Here is a 27924-nt window from a genome sequence, read left to right as displayed (position 1 = left end):
AAGCAAGGATGATAATTTTAAATCGATTTTTGTTCGACTTACTTACTTTCAGTCCTGAGCCCCCACGGTAGTGAAGAGGGCCGAATTCAAAGATCTCCATCCTGGGCGATTGCCAGTCATCGCCTTGACCTGTGGCCAGGTCAACTATCTGTCGACTTGCCTGATTTCATTGTTGAGGCTGCGCCGCCATGAGCCTCTGGGTCTGCCTCTGCTGTGATGTCCTGCTGGATTCCAATCTTACGCTTGCTTGCAGATTTCGTTTCCGCCCCTGCACTTTCGCTCCAGAATTTCTGTCGCTATCGGCTTTTGATGACATCGACGATCAGGTATCAGGTATCAGTAGGTCGGCTCCAGAGGCACGTTCTCCTCCAATTGGGAAATTTGTGCCACGAGCCTATTTATCATTTACCTGAGGGAGAAGGGAAGGAAAAAAGGATGGGACAGGGAAATGGACAGGTAAGGGAATAGGATCGTCATACATGTACAAGCGTACCACAATGGGTTCACATAGTGTCCTGAAAAGAACACTGTAATAACGCATAAGCATACCACAATGGGTTCAAACACAATGGGTAACCGTAAAAAGAGCCTATAGCTCTTTACCACAGCGGGTCAAGAACAACAGAACGTCCTGAAGATTGAGGTTTCTGAAGTCAGTTTCACTTAATAAGTGTTTAACGAGTACTCGAAAACGCAGTTGCGCAAAAACTGGACAGTTACATATCAAATGATACGAAATTCCATAATCGGATTCACAGCTATCACATGCAAATGAATCAGCTTGCTTAATATTCGCCATGTGATAGCTGAGTCGGCAGTGGCCAGTCAACGCTTTGACTAGAATGCTGCAATTCTGCTTTGACAGATTTGTTAGATACTTCGCCACCCCAAGAGATGGCTCAGTACAAGCTCAGTACAATACAATTTTGTTTGACGACATGACTCCAAACTATTCCAGTATTATTTGTGCTAAGTGGCAGCCCAGGTGTCAATCTGAAGCTTTACCCAACACTTGGATACCGGAATAGTTGGCTCAGGGCCAATGAAGTCATGTGATGCTCCAGTGCGAGCTAACTCATCAGCCAATTCATTTCCAGCGATTAAAGAATGGCCATGTACCCATAAAAGGTGAACAGCGTTTGCTGAATTCAGCTCCTCGATTTGAGTTCGTCAAGCGATAACTATCTTCGACCTGGAGTTGGCCGACGAGAGTGCTTCAATAGCGGCCTGGCCATCTGAACAGAAGTATATTACTTTGCCCATTGCGTGCTGCTGAAGTGCTGATTGCACTCCGCAATTTCGTGAAAATTGCAAGCAATTGTAAGATCACTTTGAGCAAGGACAACTTTGTTTCAATTCATCAAAAGTGGAAACAACGAGGTGTGTGTGTTGAACTGCGGTTCACAGGAGTTTCCTCTAGTAAATCTGTAAATGCTTCCTTGACCTGATCAAAAGTTATGTACTATCAGGCTACCGTTTTCAATAAAATACTATTACTATTACTATAAACCGAGTACCCATAGGCGGTATGTGCAAGAAAGTGTTTCTTGTTTGAGATGAATGTATAGTGGGGCAACGTCAAAGAGAACTTCGAGCGCTGCCGTAGAAGTTGAAGAGAACGCTCCAGACATCGCCATTAAGCACATCTTTTGAAGATGGGCTAATTTTGATTGGATCGTTCTGACTTTACCCTTCTGCCACAACACAAGACATTCATAAGCCAATATTGGTCGAACAACAGTTGTGTAGATTCATTTGATATACTACAAGCTTTCTTGATTCATACAAGCTTTCTTGATTCTGAACTCATTGTGAAGTGTCCAGGGAAGCTTGGAATCAAGAATGACTCCAACGTACTTTAACTGGTCAGTCACATCGATTTCAGAATCAAAGAGACGCAAAGGTCGAACGCCATAACGGTTTCGCCTTTCCGTAAAAAGAACAATAGATGTTTTACTCGGATTAACCGAAAGGCCATATTGGCGACACCAACCCTCAACTACCTGAAGGGCGCTTTACATCAGGTCGAAAAGGGTGGTGATACACATACCAACCAACTAACAATGCTAGGTAGTCGTCGGCAAAACCATAAGTAGGAAAACCGCTATTATTGAGTTGCCTCAATAGCGTATCTGCTACGAGATTCCACAAAAGCGGTGATAAGACTCCCCCTTGGGGGCATCCACAAACACTCAATTTCCTAATCCCTGCTAGACACAATGTCGAGAAGAAATATCGGTTTTTGAGCATTTGATGAATCCAATTGGAAATCATTGGAGATATACCCTCTTCTTTTTATCATTTATGTAAACGACATTTCCTTCATTCTCAAGAAATTAAAAGTGTTAATTTATGCCGACGACATGAAGCTCTTTTTGGAAATAAGAAATGATGAAGACATCAATGTATTTCGCAATGAAATAGACATATTCTACACATGGTGCAACAAAAGCCTATTAGAACTGAATGTTAAAAAATGCAATCTAATATCATTTAGCAGAAAAAGAACAACACCGAATGTCTCTATCGCTGTTGCCGACTCTGGCAGCACGGAAATTTCGAATACTGAATCGACCTTCGATACCCCCCGATCGGACTCTATGCGTACAAATTGACAGCGACAAGGCGTAAGACCCGAAGCGTAACGAATGTCAGGATGACGGATAGAATAGGTAGATGTGATGTGAACTTGCAAGTCATGTGTGAAGCAGTAGTCGTTTTGATCCAAATTTATTACTTTGAGTTAAAGTTGAATTCGTAGATTATATTTAGTTAATTTAACGAGTTTGCTCAGTTTGTTGCACTGTAAGTTGTTTGTAGTCTGTTTAATACACAAAAATCCCAAATTACCCTAGTATTGTTCCCGTACAGGTTATCGCGATCTGATTGTTTCGGATATTGCTAGGATTGTGTCTGCGTGTGATCTCTAAATTTTCTTTGTAAGTTTATGAGCATTTATTGGGGTCCAAAATTAAGGATAATGAATTATTATTCTATATAGGCACACATTTAGTCCTGTGGACGATAAATTGGATTATTAGATTGTTGGGATAGAGCTAACTGAGGATACCACTTTGTAAGTAATTATGCATTTCTTATACTCAGGCCATTTTTACATAATAAATCTTACTCCCAGCTTAAGAACTCGGCACCACAACATCAACCGTGCGATTCTAATAGAAGGTCCGAAATTCTTCCCAACAAAGCTTAAGAAAGTGCTTCGAATAGTGAAGGTAAGAATGCCTGAAACGGATCGGTTCGACTGCAAGCTCTGCCAGAGTTCGAATAACGTGAACGACATGGTCTTCTGCGCAGTGTGCCAAGAATGGTATCACTACCAATGCGTGGGAGTGACGTCAGCGATAGCTAACGAAAGCTGGATGTGCGCACGGTGTGCGGCTTTGCCGTCATCAACTCGGATCGGCGAGCTGTCTGGAAGTGATCTTGTATTCCCAGCTACTAACGTCAACGTTTCCTCCACTATGACTACCGATCCACCGTTAGCCGCAGCACCGAACTCCTCAGTTGTAACGATCGCAACCAACTCTGGGTTTACGCTAGCTGGAACAGCCGCATTTTCAACGACATCGTCGACTGTGCCTCCTGGATTGGTGCCGCCCGCTGTGGCTGGGCCCTCCGGTCGGGTTCCGGCAACGATGATTTCAACTACTACGACTAATTACGGCCAACCTTTGCTGACAGAGCAGGCAAGAGCGAGTCTGCAATGGGTGCAGGAACATCGAGCATTCCTCGAGCAGCAGTTGGAAGAGAGCCACAAGAAGGAACTGGAGAGGAAGAAGGCAATGCTCAGTCAACTAGCGAATAATGCCCTGCAAGGTGTCATCAGTGGGGCGGCATCGAACAGCTTCAATGAACAGTCCGCCGCGGTCGGGGTCGGCAATGTCGGAGGCTGGCTGGGACGGATGATCGACGAGATGGACAATCTGTCAATCACACCAGTGAGCACGGGGCCACAGGTGACAACACCGGTCACACCCGTATTCAACAACAGCTCCACACCAACGACGGCGGGTTCTGCAAATCAGTATGTATTCGATCCGTCTTTCTCATCCCTGATGTTTGGGGTCCCTAGTACCATGTCGAGAGTTTCCACAGGCCCGGTTTCTGCAGGTCAGTGTTCTACAACGCCATCTATTCCTTTGTACGGATATTCGCCACCTGGGGGGGATCACTCTCGACAAATCAGTGCGTTTCCTATTAGCACTCAGGTTTCCTCGATGGATTTGAGGAATGCGAACATGACAAACGTGGTAACGGCCTGTCCGACGATTCCAACAGTATCGATTCCGCAACCATCGGTTTATGGGGGGTTTTCAGTGAACGCAAGTGCACCTAGATTGAACCAAAATCCCATCGTATCGCAAGCTCCCGTGGGTGGGTATTATCCAGCGAGTTCAGCTCTTCCGTCAAGCTTCCCGTGCCCGGTGGGTCCAACGCAGCAACAACTGTTGGCGAGGCAAGTCATGCCGAGAGATCTTCCGCCGTTTCGAGGGGATCCTGAGGATTGGCCGCTGTTTTTCAGTGCGTACACCAATTCGACGGCCGCCTGTGGGTATTCCAATGTGGAAAATTTAGCTCGGCTACAACGTGCGCTACAGGGCAAAGCGTTCGAGGCGGTGAAGAGCCGCTTACTCCTTCCGGCGTGTGTCCCTCATGTCATGTCCACGTTGTACATGCTGTACGGTAGACCGGAGCTAATAATCCAGACATTGCTGGACAAAGTTCGTGAGACACCAGCACCAAGAGCAGACAGGTTGGAAACGTTAATCACTTTCGGCATGGCGGTTCAAAACCTGTGCGACCACATCGAGGCAACTGGGCAAATGGCACACATGTGTAACCCAGTTTTACTGCGAGAATTGGTGGACAAAATTCCCGCGCAGCTACGTTTGAACTGGGCGCTCTACAAACAGCAGCTAGCAACGGCCGATCTACGTACGTTTGCTGGGTTCATGTCCATGCTAGTGGCAGCCGCCTCGGACGTCACAGTTACTACGGATTCCAAGCAACCTCGATCGGGACGAGGAGAGCGTGGCAGAGACAAGAATTTCCTCAACGCTCACGCGGCCAGTGAACCAACCGCAAAGCAACATTGTCAAGAAGAGGAACCGAGGAAGTCGGAGGTCAAAGAGGTGCTGTGCCTGGCGTGCGACGGTCGTAACCACAAGGTGAAAGATTGTGCAACATTCAAAAGGTGGGATGTGAACAGCCGCTGGAAGACCATTCAAGATCATTCCCTTTGTCGTACGTGTCTAGGGAAACACGGACGGCGTCCTTGCAAGATACAAACTGTTTGCGGTGTAGAAGGTTGTCAGCAGCGGCACCATCAGCTGCTACACTCCAGCGCTCAGAAGCAACGTCCATCGGGCAAGGAAGGTCAGAACACGATAAAGCAGAGCGATAATTCTGGCGGAGGGCTGAATGCACACCGTGCCACTAAGAAGTCTACACTGTTTCGGATCGTTCCCGTTAAGCTGTCGTGGAAAGGGAAGTCGGTACAAACTTATGCGTTTTTGGACGATGGATCGGACATGACTCTGGTCGAACAATCGATTGCAGAACGATTAGGCATTGATGACGGCGAACCAATTCCCCTTTGCCTAACTTGGACAAGCAACGTGACTCGACAGGAACCGAAGTCCCAACGTATTCGTCTGGAGATATCCGGAGAAGGCAAGAACGAACTATTTGCGCTGCATGATGCAAGAACGGTGTCTAGCCTCAATCTTCCGAAACAAACGCTGAACTATGGAGATTTGGCCCGGAAATACACGTACCTTCGGGGTCTCCCGGTCACCAGCTATGAGGCAGCCGTGCCTGGCATCTTGATCGGTTCAAACAACGCCAGCTTGACTGCAACGCTGAGTTTGCGCGAGGGTCAACTAGGCGACCCCCTTGCCAGCAAGACTCGGCTCGGCTGGTCGGTCTATGGTTACACTGCTGAAGGAGAGAAGGCAACCAACTTCACGCTGCACGTGTGCGAGTGCCGACAAGAATACCAGGTGGATCAAGATCTTCACAATCTCGTCCAGCAGCATTTCACTATCGAAAGCGTTGGTGTTTCGGCCGACAAGGGGCCAGAATCAGAGGAGGACAAGCGTGCCCGACGGATTCTAGAGGAGACAACAAAACGCGTTTCAAATAGGTTTGAGACTGGTCTTTTGTGGCGTTATGACCATGTGGAGTTTCCGAACAGTTTTCCCATGGCAATGAGGCGTCTGGAATGTTTCGAGCGAAGGATGAAGAAGGACCCGGAGTTGCAGTTAAGTGTACAGCGACAGATCGGCGAGTATTTGGAGAATAACTATATCCATGAAGTGACGCAGCAGGAAAGTAGATCTACTGACCCTCGCAAGGTGTGGTATTTGCCTTTAGGCGCCGTGAGAAATCCGAAGAAGCCGGGCAAAATAAGGCTCGTTTGGGATGCTGCGGCGAAAGTAGGTGGCGTTTCTTTCAACTCCATGCTCCTCAAGGGTCCAGACTTGCTGACACCTCTTGCTTCGGTGCTCTGCAGATTTCGCGAACGGCCGGTAGCTGTTTGCGGGGATCTAAAGCAAATGTTCCACCAGTTCCGAATTCGCCAAGAAGATGTACACAGTCAACGGTTCCTCTACAGGGAACATCCAACGAAACCTGTCAGGACCTTTGTGATGGATGTCGGTACGTTTGGGGCTACTTGCTCTCCCTGTCAGGCCCAATACATTAAAAATCTTAATGCGAAAGAACACGAAGGAGAATTCCCGGAGGCAGCAAAAGCGATCGAAGAGAAGCACTATGTCGACGATTACCTCGACAGCTTCGACACAGAAGAGGAAGCGGTCAAGGTCGCACTTGAAGTGAAGGAAGTACACGCTCGTGGAGGTTTCTGTATCCGGAATTGGCACTCTAACTCGGACACCCTCCTGAAACGGGTCGGGGAACCCAAGGGAGTACAGCCGAAAGTCATCAGCATCGATTCGGAGTGCGAAGTGGAACGAGTTTTGGGCCTTTTATGGCTGCCAGAAGAAGATGTAATTGCGTTTGCCAACAACCAGGAGCTGGACGGTATTGTACCAACAAAACGGAATATCTTGCGCTGTGTTATGAGCCTGTTTGACTCGCAGGGCATCCTGTCACACATCACGATCCAGGGACGAATGATCATCCAGGACACCTGGCGCACCCAAAAACAATGGGATGATGAGGTCGAGGAAACTATCCGTATGCGCTGGGTCCGATGGACAAAACTGTTCGAGGAGGTCGGCCAGATGAGACTTCACAGACCCTACTTTCCTGGTTTTTCTGCTGCTGAGGTCGGTTCGGTAGAGCTGCACGTTTTCACGGATGCAAGCGAGGAGGCATATGCATGCGCAGCCTACTTTCGGGCCACGATAATGGGAAAAGTGCATGTTACGCTGGTGATGGCCAAGGCGAAAGTTGCTCCATTGAAATCGCTATCGGTGCCACGTCTGGAGTTGATGGGCGCTCTGTTGGGAGCAAGGCTAGCCAAAGCGGTACAGGAATACCATACGTTACCGATCAGTCGACGGCTTATGTGGACGGATTCGAAAACAGCTTTAGCCTGGGTCCAATCGCAACATCGTCGCTACCGACAATTCGTGGCGTTCCGTGTGGGAGAAATCCTAAACAAGACAGACGCTGCGGAATGGAGATACGTTCCCACACAGTTTAATCCAGCCGACGATGCCACCAAGTGGGGTAAGAGACCCAGCACAGATGTTACATCACGTTGGTTCCGCGGACCCGACTTTCTGTACCAGCCGGAAATAGAATGGCCGGAGCAAAAGTCAACACAGTCGTTGGAAACGAAGGAAGAATTGCGGCCCTGCATGGTGCACCGAGAGAATCCAGTTGACGATGTCTACCAGATCAGCAACTTCTCCAAGTGGGAACGGCTGTTAAGGGCAGCTGCATACGTACATCGCTATATCGCAAACTGTTACCGCAAAAGTAAAAAGCAGAAGCTGGTCACGGGGTACTTGCTCCAAGAAGAGTTGCAGCAAGCAGAGAACAGCCTGTGGCGATCAGTGCAGGCATCTACGTATCCGGATGAAGTAGCTGTGCTGAAACAAGCAAATAAGAACCCGAAGAGGCATATCGAAAAGAGTAGTCCAGTCTACAAGCTGTCGCCGTTCTTGGACGAGAATGGCGTGATGCGGGTGGACAGTCGTATAGGTGCAGTTCCATACGTCACGTACGACTTCAAGTTTCCGGTGATTCTACCACGCCACCACCATCTCACCGAGTTGATCATCGACTGGTATCACCGCCGGTACCTACACGCCAATCACGCGACAGTACTCAATGAAGCTCGTCAGCGGTTCCATATCTCGAGTCTCCGCACGGTAATACGGCAGGTTATTAAGAAGTGCCAGAGCTGCAAGATTACCAAAGCAGTTCCAGTAACTCCAAGAATGGCTCCCCTTCCGGAGTCACGTTTAGCGGCCATGGCGCGGCCGTTCTCCTACGTCGGGCTCGACTACTTCGGGCCGATCCAGGTCCGGATTGGACGCAGCTGTGTTAAACGTTGGGTGGCATTATTTACGTGCCTAACCGTGAGAGCCGTACACCTGGAAGTCGTTCATTCACTCTCCACGGAGTCATGCAAGATGGCGGTTCGTCGGTTTGTAGCGCGTCGTGGGTCACCAATCGAAATCCACTCAGATAATGGTACAAACTTTCAAGGGGCTAGTCGAGAGTTGCGAGATCAGATTAAAGCGATCGATCAACAACTGGCCGAAACGTTTACCAACTCGAACACTAAATGGAAATTTAACCCTCCGTCCGCACCACACTTTGGTGGCGTTTGGGAGCGACTTGTGAGATCCGTGAAGGTGGCACTTGGCTCATTGTGCAGCGATCGGAATCCTGACGATGAGACCCTACTGACGGTTATATCGGAAGCAGAATCTATAGTTAACTCTAGACCGCTAACTTCCATTCCTCTGGAGAGCGCCAACCAAGAAGCCCTGACTCCAAACCACTTTATCTTGCTAAGCTCTAGTGGAGTCGTCCAACCCCCTACTAAGTTGGCCGAGCCAGCAAAGGCCACTCGCACGAACTGGAGCTTGGCCAGACAGCTCGTGGATCACTTCAGGCGGCGATGGATTACCGAATACCTTCCGACGATTGCCATCAGAAGTAAATGGTTCAGTGAAGCAGATAGTCTCAAGGTGAACGATCTTGTCCTAATCGTTGATGAAGGTCTACGCAACGGATGGATGAGAGGTCGGGTAACAGCGGCAATTCCCGGAACTGATGGGCGAATTCGTCAAGCCATGGTCCAGACAGCTGGGGGGTTGTTTCGGCGCCCGGTGACCAAGTTGGCAGTGCTCCAGGTGCAAGACGATAGTAACGCAGAGGTAACAGAGAGGTCACAGGTGCGTTACGGGTCGGGGGATGTTGCCGACTCTGGCAGCACGGAAATTTCGAATACTGAATCGACCTTCGATACCCCCCGATCGGACTCTATGCGTACAAATTGACAGCGACAAGGCGTAAGACCCGAAGCGTAACGAATGTCAGGATGACGGATAGAATAGGTAGATGTGATGTGAACTTGCAAGTCATGTGTGAAGCAGTAGTCGTTTTGATCCAAATTTATTACTTTGAGTTAAAGTTGAATTCGTAGATTATATTTAGTTAATTTAACGAGATTGCTCAGTTTGTTGCACTGTAAGTTGTTTGTAGTCTGTTTAATACACAAAAATCCCAAATTACCCTAGTATTGTTCCCGTACAGGTTACCGCGATCTGATTGTTTCGGATATTGCTAGGATTGTGTCTGCGTGTGATCTCTAAATTTTCTTTGTAAGTTTATGAGCATTTATTGGGGTCCAAAATTAAGGATAATGAATTATTATTCTATATAGGCACACATTTAGTGCTGTGGACGATAAATTGGATTATTAGATTGTTGGGATAGAGCTAACTGAGGATACCACTTTGTAAGTAATTATGCATTTCTTATACTCAGGCCATTTTTACATAATAAATCTTACTCCCAGCTTAAGAACTCGGCACCACAACATCAACCGTGCGATTCTAATAGAAGGTCCGAAATTCTTCCCAACAATCGCATTAGGAAATAAGAATGTGGAAAAATGTGAAAGGGTTAGGGATTTAGGAGTAATCTTAGACTCTAAACTTACATTCGTTGACCACTACAACACAATCATTCACAGGGCTAATAATATGCTAGGGTTCATTAAGCGCTTCTGCTATAACTTTCATGACCCATATACAATTAAAACACTTTATATTGCCTATGTTAGATCTATTTTAGAATACTGCAGCACTGTATGGTCTCCTTTTTCAACCACGCACGAAGAAAGATTAGAATCAGTGCAAAAACAATTTCTACTGTTTGCTCTTCGTAAATTAGGCTGGACATTATTTCCACTTCCGTCTTACAAAGCACGCTGCATGCTTATTGACATACAAACTCTGCAAGAGCGGCGTGAAATCGCAATGATTTCATTCGTAAACGATATCGTTTCGCATCGTATAGACTCGCCTGAAATCTTATCAAAACTAAATTTTTATATACCCACTCGGCAATTAAGAAGCCGGAATATTTTCGCAAGTAACCACCACCGAACAAACTACGCCAAATTTGGGCCTATAAATCGCATGATGGTTGCTTATAATAAACATTGCGAAACGATTGACTTTACCATGTCCAGGCAAAATTTGAAAACATATTTTCGTACCATTTGAAATAGGAACACTTAAAAAAAAACAAAACACTACATAATTTAATTCTTTTTTTTAATATATTATTCAATGTACTTCATAATTATAATATTAAGAAATAAGAAAAAATATGTATATGTATAATGTACTAGTCTACGTCGGTTGACGAAATGAAATAAATAAATAAATAAATAAAATACCATGACTCCGTGCGGCTTCCAATATGGCATCGAAAGGCACATTGTCAAAGGCACCCTCGATATCTAAGAAAACACCCAAACAAGATTGCTTTTGAGCGAATGCTTTCTCGATATCGTAAACTACCTTGTATAAAAGAGTCACAGTGGACTTACCAGATTGGTAGGCATGTTGGTTCACATGAAGAGGCACGTTGGCCAGATGAAAATCACGGATGTGATGATCCACAATGCGTTCTAAGCATTTCAGAAGAAAAGAGGTCAAACTGATAGGTCTGAAACTCTTTGCTTCTTCATACGACGCACGACCCACTTTCGGAATAAACTTTACAGTAATATCCCTCCAGGATTTGGGAATATACCCTGTAGCAAAACTGCAAACAAGTAGTTTTTTCAAAACATGTTTGAAATAATCAAATCCCTTCTGAAGCAAAATAGGATAAATCCCATCTGCCACAGGAGATTTGAAAGGAGCAAAGCTATTAAGCGCCCACTCAATCGATTCTATAGTTACAATACTCCGAGCCGAAGCCAGGCAATCGTAGCTACAAGGAAAGACATAAGGTTCATCCGAAGATGCAATATCCACACATCCAGGGAAGTGTGTGCTGAATAAGCATTCCAGAACTTCCTCATCAGAGGAAGTCAGATCGCCATTTGGCAAATGAAGTTCGATCACCCGGAAATCCTTAGATTTCGCAAGGATTTTATTTAACCGACTGACTTCACTCAAACTGGAAACATTGGCTCCACCCCATTACCCCGGAAGCCATTACCCCGAAAGTCATTTCCCCGAATGCCAGTGTTGGCCGTGGAAAAGTTATTAGAAATTGATGAAGACGGTTACAAGTTTATTTTATTCTAAAACAGACAGATAACGATTCTTCCCGTTCATTAGTTTATCATGCATGCTCACTCGTGAAAACGGTAGAAGTAAATGCAAAGAAATTATAAAGACACATTTATTCAATCTGTGTGCTACTCAGTCTGTATGGCCGATGACTAACGACGATTTACGTATCTATTCCGTTATTGATTCTGAAGATCTTCGTGAGCTTAAGGTAATATAATTATCTATTCGGCCTTAGCTTATTTTTTTCAAACTTCACTTCAATTGATGTTGGTATTGTTCCCAATAATATTTAGTCAAACGGTTGTTCTGGTAACCAAACTGAACTTTTTGAAATATTTGCCGTCTTTTAAAAATAGGCTGTTCATTCTTGTTTGCACTGTCGAACCGTGTACTGTTGCAGAGTTATTTGGCGGCCAAACTGTTATATATATCGAAATTGTTCCTTTTTTTCATCAGAGGCTGTTCTTTCGAGTTGTTACATAGTTTATTTGCAGACCAACTACTAACTCCACAGGGGATTTGTTCTTCTTGCAATAATAGGCTGTTCTTTCGAGTTGAGTTTTTCAGAATTCATTGGCGGCCAAACTGGCACTTTGATATGATACTTTTCATTTTTTTCAATATACTGTTCTTACTTCTGTATGTTCTTACTTCTAACTGTTTATGAGATTTGTTCTTCTTCAATGTATAGGCTGTTCTTCCTAGTTACATCGTTACCGAATTTAATGGCGATCAATCTATTAATTCTATCTGGTGTAAAAATATGCTATACTTTCTTCTTATATTGTTACATAGTTTTTTGGTAGCCATGTGGTTTATAAGGACATGCACATTTCTGTTTAGAGGCCGTTTATAAACTACGTAGAGTTTTATTTGGAGGGGGGTCTATCCAAAGTCTACGCTCTATACAAATTTTTAAATTATTTTATGGACAAAAGTCTACGAGCAGGAAGAGGAGAGGTCGGAAGGGACCAAAATTTGGTCTACGAGGTTTATGAATGGTCCCATAGGAGATTTGCCCTTCCTTAAATTTTAGCCTGTTCTTGCTAGTAATATGTATCCTTGCCGAACTTATTCGCTGCCAAAGAGTTTGTTTTTTTTTACATTTTTCCTCTCTTTAAGAATGTGGTTTTTCTAAGTTATACTGTTACAGAGTTGTTTAATTACCAAACTGTATATTCTTCCTCTCCCTACTTCAAGCAATAGGTTGTTTTTTCGAGGCCCACTGTTGGATCTTATTTTTATCTAGCTGAATTATCATTTAGCTTAGTGATAATTTGGCTATATATCTTTACGGTCTAATGAGCCAGTATCGACAGCCAGTATTTAAAGGGCCTTTGCTGACAGCTATATCTCATACAAGATCAGATCGCATACGTATTATTCATTTATTTTGTTTTAGGGCTATTCTTTCAAGAGATATCTTCTGGTATTACAGCTGTCAGTGTTTTATCGTATTATTTCTTCTTTTAACAATGTCTGCTCTTTCTAGCAGTAAGTGCAGAGTTAGCAATAAGTAATACACAAAAAAAAATTAAATAAAAATGAAAAATCTTTTTATCAGTAGTGATTATACTGTCGGCATCGTAATTGCTTTTTTGTATTTTTTTAAGATTTCTATTTCAGAACTCATGGATATTAGCATGTCTTATTTCTCACATAAAGACCAGTCTGAACCAAAATGTGTCAATAAGTATAGATCGACTTGAAAATGTTGAGATTTATTGAGCCTACGAAAAAATTGCGATAACGGTTTTCCGAAAAACAATTTTCTGGGGAATGGCTCATTTCACATGCTTTCCGGGGAATGTCATAGATTTTAAAAAATTGAGTACTTTTTCGCCTGTCTCTGGGATACTCGCGCTCTGTGTTAAAAAAACTACACTATGCCAACGTTTTTTTATTTCATTTATTTATTGAAAGTGCGAAAAAATTGAGGAAGCGATAAAAAGGAAACCGATCTTTACCTATATCCTTTATGAAAAACTTATTTAAACCATCATCAGAATAATCTTCCAAAAATATGCTTTCGGGGTAATGGCGTTCGGGATAATGGAGTAGAACCGGAAACATGGTTTTTCCAGCCGGATCGTTCAGCAGACCGGAGAGCTTTCCTGTAGGCCTTGCGAGCCGACCTGAAAGCCTCCGAACCAGCCGAACGTCGTCTGTTTCAAATCTTTCTACATTGTTTCCTGGGTTCCTCTTGTGATCTTCACAGACCGTAGAAGGCATGCTGCTTCAAAAGCTTCCATGATGAAGGTCGTTGTAGTATCAACGGCATCATCTAAATCACTTGGAGTGTCAATGGATGGTGAATATCCATGAAATTTGGCTGCAACCAAGTCAGTATAAAGATCCCAGTTTGTTGACCGAGGATTCCTGAAACGCAATGTTTGCGAAGTAACATTTAAATGTTCAAAAAAGATATAGCGATGGTCAGATAAAGATTCCTCATCTGACACATGCCAATTGGTCAGCTCGTGACAAATTCCACTTGAGCAAAGCGTTATGTCTATCTAACACTTCCTCTCTAGCAGATACCATGAAGGTTGGGCGGTTGCCTATGTTAAGTAATGCAAGATCTGTACTACTTAAGTACTCCATCAAACTGGAGCCTCTCAAATTGATGTCTGAGCTGCCCCAGTTGATATGGTGAGCATTAGCATCACTGCCAACAATTAGCGAAAGGCCTTTTGAAGTACAGTATGCAATGACTTATTTGAAAGCATCCGTAGGGGATGGTTCATCATGCGGTAAATAATCCGAATAATAGACGTATTTCCTGTTGAGGTTTCCAACAGATATGTACATCAATTGTGATAGCACATACATCTCTGGTGGTTAGTTCAGAGATGAGTGTAGCAACTATTGCGTTGTTGACAAGCACACAGGCTCGAGGCATGACACGCGAGTTTGCCATTTCATGTTTACTGAAAGTAGCAAACACCGGGTTAACAAGGTTTCCTAGATAGAAATTCCCCTTACGGAAGTAAGGTTCCTGGACTAACGCCACTTGGGCTGTACCATTTTGTGTAATTCTGCAAAGATTGATCGTTGCTGTTCTTTTGTGCTGAAGATTGTTCTGAGCTATCCTAACCGTAGCCACTACCCAAACTAGGCAAGATTAAACACTTAACAATCACAGCACAAAAAAAACAGCAACAATAAAGCCAGATCGGTATCGATTTGAATGCGCCAAAGGTGAGAATGCACAGAATACACTGTGTAAACGCATAATGCGAAACCATATAGGTGAAAATTCAAACTAATTAATAACATCTTCATGATGCCGCCCTTATTCAGCCTCAAGTATGAGATTGAAGAAGGGCAGCTGATTGTCTCGGAGAAACACAAGGTGCACCGCGCTATTGCTCTGGTTAGCACAGTAAGGGCAAATACTGTGGAGGGTGCCCTGATACTCCACAGGCTCCGTTTGCGATTAGGTTTTTATAAGACCCCCTAACCATTCACTCCTAGGCACGGTAAGCATAAAGCCGCATAACACCTTGAATCAGGGGTCACCTGATAAGTGGACTCCTACCACTGGACCAGGCAATCCGTAGTGCTATTATTAGCCAGTTGAACCAACCGCTACCGACACTACACAGCTATCTAGGCTGATCGGGAAAAGAAGCTAACATTGATGGTCAACTTCCAAACGAGCCCGAACTAGAGATGGGAAAACAGATTCAATTTTGAGAGTGAATCGCACCGATTCACTCTCAAAAAAGAGTCGACTCTTTTGATCGATTCAGTAACTCATTTCCGGGATTTGAAGAAATTGTCGATTTTCGATGTGAGCCAACTTCTTTTCGTACAAAATTCACTTGCATGGCATGGTATATTGACGATTTGCACAAACGTCTGAGCATAACGTAGTGAAATACAGGATTTGTAGGTTTTCGTTAATTTCTCCAAAGAATCGAATCGCTGGTGCGAGCCGGCCATATAATATAAGTTTGGAAACAAAATTTATTGTCAAAGATTGCAATGTTCTGAGTTGAATCATCATGAAGTGCGTAGTCATACTAACTCTTTTCGCAATCGTAATGAACATCAGCGAATCGTGATTTTTTTGAAAAGAGTCATGGCTCACTCACTCGGTTTCGCGAATCGATTCTTTGAGTCGATTCGCGAGTGAGTTACCCATCTCTAGCCCGAACAGCCCAAATTCTTGCAGGAAATCTTCCTGAGGTTCTTTCAGAAATTCTTCCAGCGATTCCTTCTGTTCATGGATTCCTCTAGAATACCACTAGGGTTCTTCCAGGGACTTCTCTAGGTATTTCGCCAGGTATTTCTTCAAGGATTTTTTCTTTGAGTGAATCAAGGCATTCCTGATGGGGTTTTTCCTAGAAATTCTTGTATAGTTTCCTCCAGTTATCAGGTATCAGAAGGCCGGCTCCAGAGGCACGTTATCCTCCATTCGGGACATTTGTGCCATCACCAAACATACAAGCCTATTTCATCATTTGCCTGAGGGGAGAATGGGACAAGGGATGGGAATTAGGAAAGGGAAAGGTGATGAAATAGGAAGGGATGCCCTAGAAAAGGGGAATGAACGCATAAGCGCAACGAAAGCTCATAGCCCATACCACAACGGGGTTAATCAGTACCCTGAAAAGGACACTGTAAAACGCATAAGCGTAGAGAGGTGTTTTTCCTAGAAATTCTTGTATAGTTTCCTCCAGCAACTCCTCCTAGGATTTCTACTGAAATTTCTACAATGATACTGCAATCCCAGAGTTATCTAACTTTTCTCAAGTATTTGTTCTTTAGATTTTTTCAAAAATTCCTGTGGTGATTCCTTCAGGAATTTTTAGTCAAGAGATTTAACCTTCCTTTTGTATCACGTTTGGGTCAAAAATGACCCTAATACCAAAGAAGGATTAATTACACATCAAGAAAATCGACATTTTTATATGAATTCCGAAATTATTGGCATAAAAAATATCATAAACTTTTTGAGTTTATTAAGGATCTGTTATGGCCACATAAGAGTTGAATCAAGGATCCCTTTAACCAATTTATGGTAGATTTAGGACTTCGTAGCCCTAATACTGCTATAACTGACTCGGTGCATGCTGGGGAGGTCGGTCATTTGAAAGTTTCCTTCCAAATCCAAATCCAACATTATCGCTTTCTTTCTTCCGTAATCGTTGCATTGAAATTCTCAAATATGATTTGAAGTGATTTTTATTGCTAACTCTAATTCCAAGTCATTTCAGTTCATGCTTCGTCTCGAAAAGCATCTATACAACAATTAGGTACAAGCTCATCGCTCTCTGCGCAAAGGTTGAGTGAAAATGGCGTGCGAAAAAGGTCGTCACCAGTTCTACACCGTTACAAATCGGCTCCAAAACAATAACAGTAGGTATAACAGCACCGTTCAGCATATAGCAAACTTCACCTTTGTCACCGAGCAAATGCGACATCGACACTCACGCCCCGGCGACGACGCAGAGAATAGCAATTGGAATAAATGTTACTGCCCTCCGCACACTGACTGGCTGAGTTGACTTTCGATGGGACGTGCAGGTATGGACCCTTTCCGTGGCATGCCTGGAACCGACCAGCAATGTTGACTCTACTGTTCGTTTATTTGAAACGTGCCTTATCTGGGTAGAGCATTGCTGCAATCTTTTTTTTTTTATTATTTTCGCTGGAAAACGGCACTGGCTGGAGGAGTGTTTTCACGCAATCGCAGCTTTAATGTTTGAAATAGGAATTTACCGAATATGTGTTCCGTGGAATGGCAGTCTGTCGTCATTACTTCAGAGCCTGGAATTTGGTGTTCAGGATTTTAGGACGAGCGTGTTCTTCAAACCAATGCACATTGGAAATCTTGGAATTCGTCGTCCTTAACATACCAAATACGAACTAATGATTCTTTGCGCAAACACTGCTTTTCAAAGTACTTAAGGTATCAGTTGATGCAAACAATCGATAATGAAAATCCTATTCACAAAAATAAATACATTGTAAAGTACATTAAAAGTTTGGGTGATCGCGGAACCAACATAGGGGGGATAAAAGCTCCCCAAGAAAGCGATACTGTAGAAAAACAAGGAAATGGAAAGTAATAAGTTCAATAAAATCAATATGATGAATAACATTAATACACGAAATACTGATAATACTATCACAAATACCACTGACGTTACTAACACCACTGATAACAGTCGGGATAATAAACAAATTGGATTCATTCAAATAAATTTACACCATGCAAAGGGAGCAACTGCGGTACTTCACAACAGAGCGTTAACGATTAATCATAAATCTAATCATGATTAATGATTAATGATTAAGATTAATTAAAAATCATTAATCATAATCACTAAAATTTCTTATTTAACCATTAATCATTAATCTTAATCACACTGATTTTGCAATTTAATCATTAATCAGTAATCATAATCATAAGGAAAAAGAATTAATCAATCATTAATCATTCATTACCAAAAAAGATTCACCATATAAAATATATTATCCAACTTGAATTGGTTCAAATGCTGTTCTAAGTGTGATTCTTTTTTTCAAAAATCTCCCAGACAAAATAACTTTTACTTTTGAAACTTCAAAAATATTTTAAACAGCAAAAACCTTTTAATCATTTCCAGTTTTTGTGATTGATTAATCATGATTAGTCATGATTTTTAATCAATGATCCGTTTTTAATGAATAATCATAATCAATAATCACAGATAAAACCAATTTTAATCATTATTCATAATCTTTAATCATCCTAAAAATCAAATTAATCATTAATCATAATCAATAATCACCGAAATTAGAATTTTAATCATCAATGATTAATCATGATTAAAAATTTTGTTAATCATGAACGCTCTGCTTCACAAAAGGTTCATTCAAAGCAAACTGGATATTGCCCTGATTCAGGAGCCATGGACCAATAACAACAGAGTATTGAGAATACCCACAAATTCTAACAAATTAATATATGACGGTAATCAAAATAACCCTCGAACTGCTATTCTAGTTAACAGCAGAATAAGCTATTTACCAATTACGGAGTTTATCAGAAGAGATATTGTTGTAATTTTAATTGAAGTTCCTACTTCTCGAGGATTGTCGGAATTATATGTTGCATCCGCATATTTTCCTGGAGAGTTGCAAGAAATTCCTCCACCTGATGTTTTAGATTTTATTACGTATTGCAAAAAAAAACAAGCCGTTTATCATAGGTTGTGATGCAAATGCTCATCACACAGTATGGAACAGTACCGATATTAATAACAGAGGCGAGGATCTGTTAGAGTATATAATTAACAATAACATTGAAATTTGTAACAAAGGGTGTAAACCAACCTTTGTAAATTCCATCAGAGAAGAAGTTTTAGATTTGACTCTCTGTAATGCTAACATATCAGAAAGTATTAAAAACTGGCATGTTTCAAGTGAAATTTCTCTGTCAGACCATAGTCAAATAATGTTCCAATATCAAGCAAACGAGTTAAAAGCTGATGTTTATCGTAACCCCCGCAAGACCAACTGGGATTTGTTTTATTCAAAACTTTTAAATGAGGATTATTCTTCTGAAAACAATTTCAATACTATTCAAGAGCTGGAAGAAGCTTCTATACACTTGCTAGAATCTATTCAAGGGGCATTCCATGCGAGTTGCCAAGTAACAGTACGCTCTACAAATAGAGATGTTTCTTGGTGGAACAAACGCCTGGGTACTCTTAGGAAAACGGCAAGAAAACTTTTTAATAGAGTAAAAAGGACCATGGAGTGGGACCAGTACAAAATTGCTCTAACCGAATATAACAAAGAAATTAGAAGATCTAAGCGAAAGGACTGGAGGTATACATGTGAAAGCATTGAAAACGCCCCTGTAGTTGCAAGACTGCAAAAAGTCCTTTCAAAAGATCATACGAATGGCCTAGGAACAGTTAAAAAAGAAAATTACTGCCTTACTTCTAATAGAGAAGAAACGTTAGAAGTAATGATGCAGACACATTTTCCTAGTTCTGTACGGATTATTAATAATAGCGAGAGTGATATAGGAAACAATACTGGTAGCAAAACAACCAGGATGCATGCTGACGAAAGAATACATACCAATTTTCACTCATCATTTCATAATGCAAAAAATATAGCAGAAACAGTTTTTACTCGATCCAAAGTAGATTGGGCAATCAATTCGTTCGATCCATACAAGTCTCCGGGCGTAGATGGAATAATTCCTGCATTTCTACAAAAAAGCAACGGCATTCTTACTTCATATCTTTGTAATATGTTCAAAGCAAGCTTGCAACTTGGATATATAGGCTCAGTGTACCAGTTATGGCTATAGTACCTCAAATTCGCCATAGTTGATTTTCAACCTTTAAAGATACAAATCAACAAGAAAAAAATCGTGAACAACAGATCACGATCACAAAAGATGATTGCAATCATTCAAATTTCACAATTTGCTCAAATTATGGTAGAAATAAATCATTTTCCTTAACTTTTCGGCCTCCTTGCACCCTATTTCGCCATAGTGTACCAGTTATGGCAACTCCCATAAGGAATGCATGTAAATAGTGCGAAGTGGAACCCAAATTAACAAATGTGTCCATAACTGGTACAGGGTTCCTATCATTGGCACACGCCGTAATAAATACTAAAAGTAGTTTTGACTCCGTTTTTATATTTTTCCTGTAAAGTATTGAAACAAATCAATCATTTGACTTATTGTTTACATTCGTCGGTCTTCTTCTTATTTTTGTAGAAATAGTTTTTCTTAGGTAGTGCGATAACTGGTACAGGCACCCTACCAAAGTCATGGCGTCAGGTGCGTGTTGTTTTTATCCCGAAGGCTAATAAAAAGGATAAGACTTCTCCTAAATCATTCAGACCAATAAGCTTAACATCTATAATACTCAAAATTATGGAGAAACTTCTCGATTTACATATAAAATCAATTTATATGCAAAAATATCCGTTGAACAATAATCAGTTTGCTTATCGAACTGGTAGATCAACTGTATCTGCGCTACACACATTGGTTTCGAAAATTGAAAAAACTTATGATACGAAAGATATTCTGCTTGCAACCTTCATTGATATTGAAGGTGCATTTGATAATGCATCCTACAGATCCATGACGAGGACAATGTTAAAACGAGGTTTTGATATATGTATCGTTGAATGGATTAGTGAAATGTTATCAAAAAGAGAAATTTCATCAGAACTCGGTAGTTCATCTATATCAATCAAGGCAGTAAAAGGTTGTCCACAAGGGGGCGTTTTATCGCCACTTCTATGGTCCCTTGTGGTGGATGAACTACTGACAAATTTAGAATCACAGGGATTTGAAGTGATAGGGTTCGCAGAGGATATTGTAATCATAGTCAGAGGAAAATACGATAGTGTGATTAAGGCGAAACTGGAAGCAAATCCTCACTTTTTGGTTTTTGATTTTTTATTAAATAACGAAGTAATATTTTTAAAATCGGTTTTCGTGCACATGTAGGGTATGGATCAGGGTATCTTCTGAATTTTTTACGCGGTTGAAAATGTTTTTCGTTTTTGCAGAAACCATTTTTGAACAAAATTTCACTAAAAAATGGTTTCTGCAAAAACGAAAAACATTTTCTACCGCGTAAAAAATTCAGAAGATACCCTGATCCATACCCTACATGTGCACGAAAACCGATTTTAAAAATATTACTTCGTTATTTAATAAAAAATCAAAAACCAAAAAAATGAGAAAATGCTTCCAGTTTCGCCTCAAGAGCAGAATGCAAACCGCTCTTAATTACACAACTCAGTGGTGTATGTCTGAAGGGTTGGATATCAACCCTCAGAAAACAAATATTGTTGCTTTTACTAAAAGGAGAAAGTTTAAGATTTCTAATCTTCGTATGAAAGGAACTCTCATGACACTTTCATCGGAGGTTAAGTACTTGGGAATCATTTTAGATAGCAAATTAAACTGGAATTCACATTTGAATCACGTTATTTGCAAAGCAACAAATGCATTGTGGGTAAGTAAAAGAACTTTCGGTAATAAATGGGGTCTGCGACCAGCAATGATTCATTGGATTTACACTGCTATCGTAAGACCCAGAATTACATATTCTGCATTAGTATGGTGGCCAAAAACTAAGCAAAAAATTGCGATAAAAAAGTTAGAAAAACTACAAAGGCTGGCTACCGTGTCTACTACTGGTGCAATGCGTAGCACTCCTACAAAAGCACTAGATGCAATTCTAAATCTTCTTCCATTACATCAATATGTTCAACTAGAAGCAGAAAAAGCCGCATTACGGCCTAAGCGAATTAAGGTCTTCTATGATGGTGACATCAAAGGACATTTAAGTATTTTAAAAGAAATTCAAATCAATCCATTAGTTACAGTCAATGATGACTGGATGGAAACGCAGTTCAATTTTAATCGTTTATATAACGTAGAAGAGCCGGACCGTACCATTTGGAATGAAGGCGGACCGCAAATTCGTCCAGGTTCAATCGTTTTTTATACCGACGGATCGAAACAAAACGATCAAGTGGGAGCTGGAGTAATAGACCCTGGTGTTAGTTTGTCAGTCTCAATGGGTAGATGGCCAACCGTCTTCCAGGCTGAAATACAAGCAATACTAGAATGTGCTACAATTTGTTTGAAGAGGAAATACAAGCATTCAAATGTTTGCATTTTCTCTGACAGTCAAGCAGCGTTAACTGCTTTAAAATCTTACAGCTGTAATTCGAAGTTAGTATGGGAATGTATTCTCTTGCTACAGCAATTATCTGCTAACAATACCATAAATATTTACTGGGTGCCAGGGCACCAAGGAATAGATGGGAATGAAAAGGCAGACGAACTAGCAAGAATAGGATCATCAAAACCTCTTCTAGGCCCAGAGCCTTTTTGTGGCAACTCTCCATGTTCCATAAAAATGGAACTGAGGAACTGGGAAAGGGTTATGGTTCATGCAAATTGGAATAAAACCCAAGGTGCACGACAATCTAAAAAGTTCATTACTCCAAATGTATCAATTACAAACAAGCTTCTTTCAATGTCCAAAAAAGACCTGTGCACATATACAGGACTAATAACAGGACACTGTCTTACCAATTATCACAAGAAAATAATGAGAAAATTTGAAGATGATACTTGTCGATTTTGCGATGAGGAATCTGAAACCTCTGCACATTTATTATGTGACTGTGTTACACTCTTTACTGCAAGAGTAAGATATTTTGATAAGGGATTCCTACAGCCCTCTGAAATATGGTACTTACAGCCTTGTAAAGTAATTAATTTTATACGACACATTCTTCCCTGCGGGGAAACATCCGACGATCATGCGCTGAGGGTCTCTGCTCATAGTGACCTATCGCCTTGATATGTGGTTACATAGATTAAAGCGGGTGGTGTATCACAAAAGATCAGAAAATTGGTCGCAGTGATAAGTTACCCTACAGAAAAAAAAAATCAGTTGATGCATTTTGCTAGACTCATCTAAATCAAAACGTCAAGTAAATGTTAAGTATGCGAAGAAAGGGCAAATGATCTTTGAGAAGTGTTCTCTCGTAAAATTTAATGGACTACAAGCTGATAAACCAAAGAGGGTTATCCTTTTGCCAAAGCAACTACGCGCTCAACAATTGCTGACAAAGGATGAAAAGGACAAGTTTTGCCGGTGTCGTCGATTGTCATTGCCATCGAAACTGCTGTTGTGCATTTCACTAAGGCCAGTAGTGCTCCACTTGAGTCTTTCAGTGCTTGCACTATCTATCGTGAAAGACAGAGTTTCGTCCGTCCAAGATAGCTACCAAAACAGCGTAGGATAGGCTAAACAGGGCTAAACTATAAGACGCTATAATCATTTGATGGAGAGTCAAGCCTGAGAGCAAATGAACGATAAAGTTTCGGCTAGCGAAGTGTGCATAACAAAGACACACAAAGACAAAAGTTTTTACTCTGTTCATCTTATTTCAAAGGTGTTAAATTTTATGCCCAAGCATCTATTGAATTTCAGGACTTCAATAAACCATCAACGCCTTTAAGACATTTTATTTCATTTTGATATTGGAGCAATTCCACTTGTAACTAACAGCAACTGAAGTCTACTTTCATTTCATTTTCGATATAAGACTTCTCAGACAATAAGAATGAACATTATTCACTCGACTAGACTAGACTAGACTAGACTAGACTAGACTAGACTAGACTAGACTAGACTAGACTAGACTAGACTAGACTAGACTAGACTAGACTAGACTAGACTAGACTAGACTAGACTAGACTAGACTAGACTAGACTAGACTAGACTAGACTAGACTAGACTAGACTAGACTAGACTAGACTAGACTAGACTAGACTAGACTAGACTAGACTAGACTAGACTAGACTAGACTAGACTAGACTAGACTAGACTAGACTAGACTAGACTAGACTAGACTAGACTAGACTAGACTAGACTAGACTAGACTAGACTAGACTAGACTAGACTAGACTAGACTAGACTAGACTAGACTAGACTAGACTAGACTAGACTAGACTAGACTAGACTAGACTAGACTAGACTAGACTAGACTAGACTAGACTAGACTAGACTAGACTAGACTAGACTAGACTAGACTAGACTAGACTAGACTAGACTAGACTAGACTAGACTAGACTAGACTAGACTAGACTAGACTAGACTAGACTAGACTAGACTAGACTAGACTAGACTAGACTAGACTAGACTAGACTAGACTAGACTAGACTAGACTAGACTAGACTAGACTAGACTAGACTAGACTAGACTAGACTAGACTAGACTAGACTAGACTAGACTAGACTAGACTAGACTAGACTAGACTAGACTAGACTAGACTAGACTAGACTAGACTAGACTAGACTAGACTAGACTAGACTAGACTAGACTAGACTAGACTAGACTAGACTAGACTAGACTAGACTAGACTAGACTAGACTAGACTAGACTAGACTAGACTAGACTAGACTAGACTAGACTAGACTAGACTAGACTAGACTAGACTAGACTAGACTAGACTAGACTAGACTAGACTAGACTAGACTAGACTAGACTAGACTAGACTAGACTAGACTAGACTAGACTAGACTAGACTAGACTAGACTAGACTAGACTAGACTAGACTAGACTAGACTAGACTAGACTAGACTAGACTAGACTAGACTAGACTAGACTAGACTAGACTAGACTAGACGAATCTACATTATTCTTTGCCTGCCACTTGCGTTGAAAAGTGCGTCCACCAACTTTTTGCCAAATACTACATTTCACACAGACCCACTCTAGCGTGCGTTTATTTTAAAGCCCGATGGGTTTGACAGTATGTATAACCTTCCTGTAATGAGAACACGTAACAAAGACATTCCATAAATCTCTCCAGTTGCGTCATCACGTTTCACGAGCAAACAAATGATCCCTTATTACTAACTACAAGCTGTAATTAATAAGCGGGAAAATTGATTACACACTGCTCAGCTACATGCTGAGCTCGTATTATATTGTACTCAACTCTTCGTCATATACACTTAACAAAGTAAAAATCGTTAAAGCTCGGAAATGGGCTCGCCTCGTAATACTCAACGCCGTACCACGAGTCAATAAATTTCCTTCTCGTTCGCCTTCTCCACCGAAATATTGATATTCATTAATTCCAAATTACAAAACAATTAGCGTTGTTTCTCTGTGTCAATAAATCAACAAACTTACAACTATCAAGGACAACCAAAAAAGCCACCATATGACGGTGACCGGCGTGGCATCAAAGCCAACCGGATCAAGTTTCGTGGAAGTCATGGAATGCACGGCCTTCCATCAACAGCAGCAGCAGCAGCTCAAGATGCTACAATAAAAGACTTCGAAAGAAGGAGTACCTCAAGGGACGCCCAGAGCGGCACAAAAGGTCCGACAAAGAAAACAGTCATGAGTGATTACGCTTCATTGAGGGCCAAATTTACTACGCCTCTGCTGGTTCGAATTCTACCATCCATCGTCTGCATTTTGTTTTTGTCACCGCGAAGAGCAATCCGATTCCGTCAATCGAAAGTCTCTTGAAACTGTAATGTGACAGAGGACAGTGGACAGAGGTGTTACAATTTAATTGCATTTCCGATTATTGGACACTTCAGATCTGTTCAAGGACATACATAGGTGAGCGAGATACAACTTGGCATGTGTACCTGGAAATTGGTCGCATGCGATGTCCGGGTGATTAAAAATAAATACAATTTAAACAACAAGAGAGTGAAGCAAAAGAAGACCAGAAGACGAAACGACGAGTTTACGAAAAGATGAAAAAACGAGAACAAGAGAAGGCGATAAAACAAAAAGACGAAAAAACGACAATACACGGAAAACATGGAGACGGAGAATACTAGAGAACGAGAGAACATAAATAAAACAAGAAGATAAGAAGACGAGAAGACAAAACAGAAGACTAGACGACTGGAAGACAAGAAAACGAAATTAAAAATCAAAAAAAAAAAAAAAACACGAAGACGAGACGACAGAGCAAACAGAGAATAAAGAGAAGGCACAGATGACGGAGAAGACAGAGAAGACAGAGATGGCAGAGAAGACAGAGAAGACAGAGAAGAAAGAGAAGACAGAGAAGACAGAGAAGACAAAGCAAACGAGAAAACAGAAACTACAAAAAGACAAACAGACAGAGAAGACAGAGAAGACAGAGAAGACAGAGAAGACAGAGAAGACAGAGAAGACAGAGAAGACAGAGAAGACAGAGAAGACAGAGAAGACAGAGAAGACAGAGAAGACAGAGAAGACAGAGAAGACAGAGAAGACAGAGAAGACAGAGAAGACAGAGAAGACAGAGAAGACAGAGAAGACAGAGAAGACAGAGAAGACAGAGAAGACAGAGAAGACAGAGAAGACAGAGAAGACAGAGAAGACAGAGAAGACAGAGAAGACAGAGAAGACAGAGAAGACAGAGAAGACAGAGAAGACAGATAAGACAGAGAAGACAGAGAAGCAGAGAAGACATAGAAGACAGAGAAGACAGAGAAAACAGAGAAGACAGAGAAGACTGAGAAGACAGAGAAGACAGAGAAGACAGAGAAAACAGAGAAGATAAAGAAGACAGAGAAGACAGAGAAGACAGAGAAGACAGAGAAGACAGAAAAGACAGAGAAGACAGAGAAGACAGAGAAGACAGAGAAGACAGAGAAGACAGAGAAGACAGAGAAGACAGAGAAGACAGAGAAGACAGAGAAGACAGAGAAGACAGAGAAGACAGAGAAGACAGAGAAGACAGAGAAGACAGAGAAGACAGAGAAGACAGAGAAGACAGAGAAGACAGAGAAGACAGAGAAGACAGAGAAGACAGAGAAGACAGAGAAGACAGAGAAGACAGAGAAGACAGAGAAGACAGAGAAGACAGAGAAGACAGAGAAGACAGAGAAGACAGAGAAGACAGAGAAGACAGAGAAGACAGAGAATACAGAGAAGACAGAGAAGACAGAGAAGACAGAGAAGACAGAGAAGACAGAGAAGACAGAGAAGACAGAGAAGACAGAGAAGACAGAGAAGACAGAGAAGACAGAGAAGACAGAGAAGACAGAGAAGACAGAGAAGACAGAGAAGACAGAGAAGACAGAGAAGACAGAGAAGACAGAGAAGACAGAGAAGACAGAAAAGACAGAGAAGACAGAGAAGACAGAGAAGACAGAGAAGACAGAGAAGACAGAGAAGACAGAGAAGACAGAGAAGACAAAGAAGACAGAGAAGACAGAGAAGACAGAGAAGACAGAGAAGACAGAGAAGACAAAGAAGACAGAGAAGACAGAGAAGACAGAGAAGACAGAGAAGACAGAGAAGACAGAGAAGACAGAGAAGACAGAGAAGACAGAGAAGACAGAGAAGACAGAGAAGACAGAGAAGACAGAGAAGACAGAGAAGACAGAGAAGACAGAGAAGACAGAGAAGACAGAGAAGACAGAGAAGACAGAGAAGACAGAGAAGACAGAGAAGACAGAGAAGACAGAGAAGACAGAGAAGACAGAGAAGACAGAGAAGACAGAGAAGACAGAGAAGACAGAGAAGACAGAGAAGACAGAGAAGACAGAGAAGACAGAGAAGACAGAGAAGACAGAGAAGACAGAGAAGACAGAGAAGACAGAGAAGACAGAGAAGACAGAGAAGACAGA

At 41.7% G+C, this 27924-nt stretch overlaps 2 protein-coding genes across 3 annotated transcripts in view; both read left to right on the top strand.

Annotated features, from left to right (window-relative positions):
• The window catches only part of LOC134288525 (breast cancer anti-estrogen resistance protein 1-like), a 276480-nt gene that overhangs the window by 76241 nt on the left and 172315 nt on the right, over nucleotides 1-27924 (top strand). The window lies entirely within an intron of this gene.
• LOC134288524 (uncharacterized) lies at nucleotides 3421-10090 on the top strand. Of its 2 annotated transcripts, XM_062853620.1 has the most exons (3): nucleotides 3421-9696; nucleotides 9763-9830; nucleotides 9893-10090. In XM_062853620.1, exon 1 carries the CDS (start codon nucleotides 3483-3485, stop codon nucleotides 9504-9506), a length of 6024 nt encoding a protein of 2007 aa, XP_062709604.1. In that variant the 5' UTR covers nucleotides 3421-3482; the 3' UTR covers nucleotides 9507-9696; nucleotides 9763-9830; nucleotides 9893-10090. The 2 variants fall into 2 exon arrangements, with proteins under 2 accessions (XP_062709604.1, XP_062709603.1); XM_062853619.1 differs by having other exon boundaries at nucleotides 3421-9830.

The sequence above is a fragment of the Aedes albopictus genome, chromosome 2 (genome assembly GCF_035046485.1).
Source record: "Aedes albopictus strain Foshan chromosome 2, AalbF5, whole genome shotgun sequence".
In the NCBI taxonomy this organism is placed as follows: Eukaryota; Metazoa; Arthropoda; class Insecta; order Diptera; family Culicidae; genus Aedes; species Aedes albopictus.
Note: the sequence above shows the minus strand (reverse complement) of the source record. Positions and strands in the feature narration are given on the sequence as shown.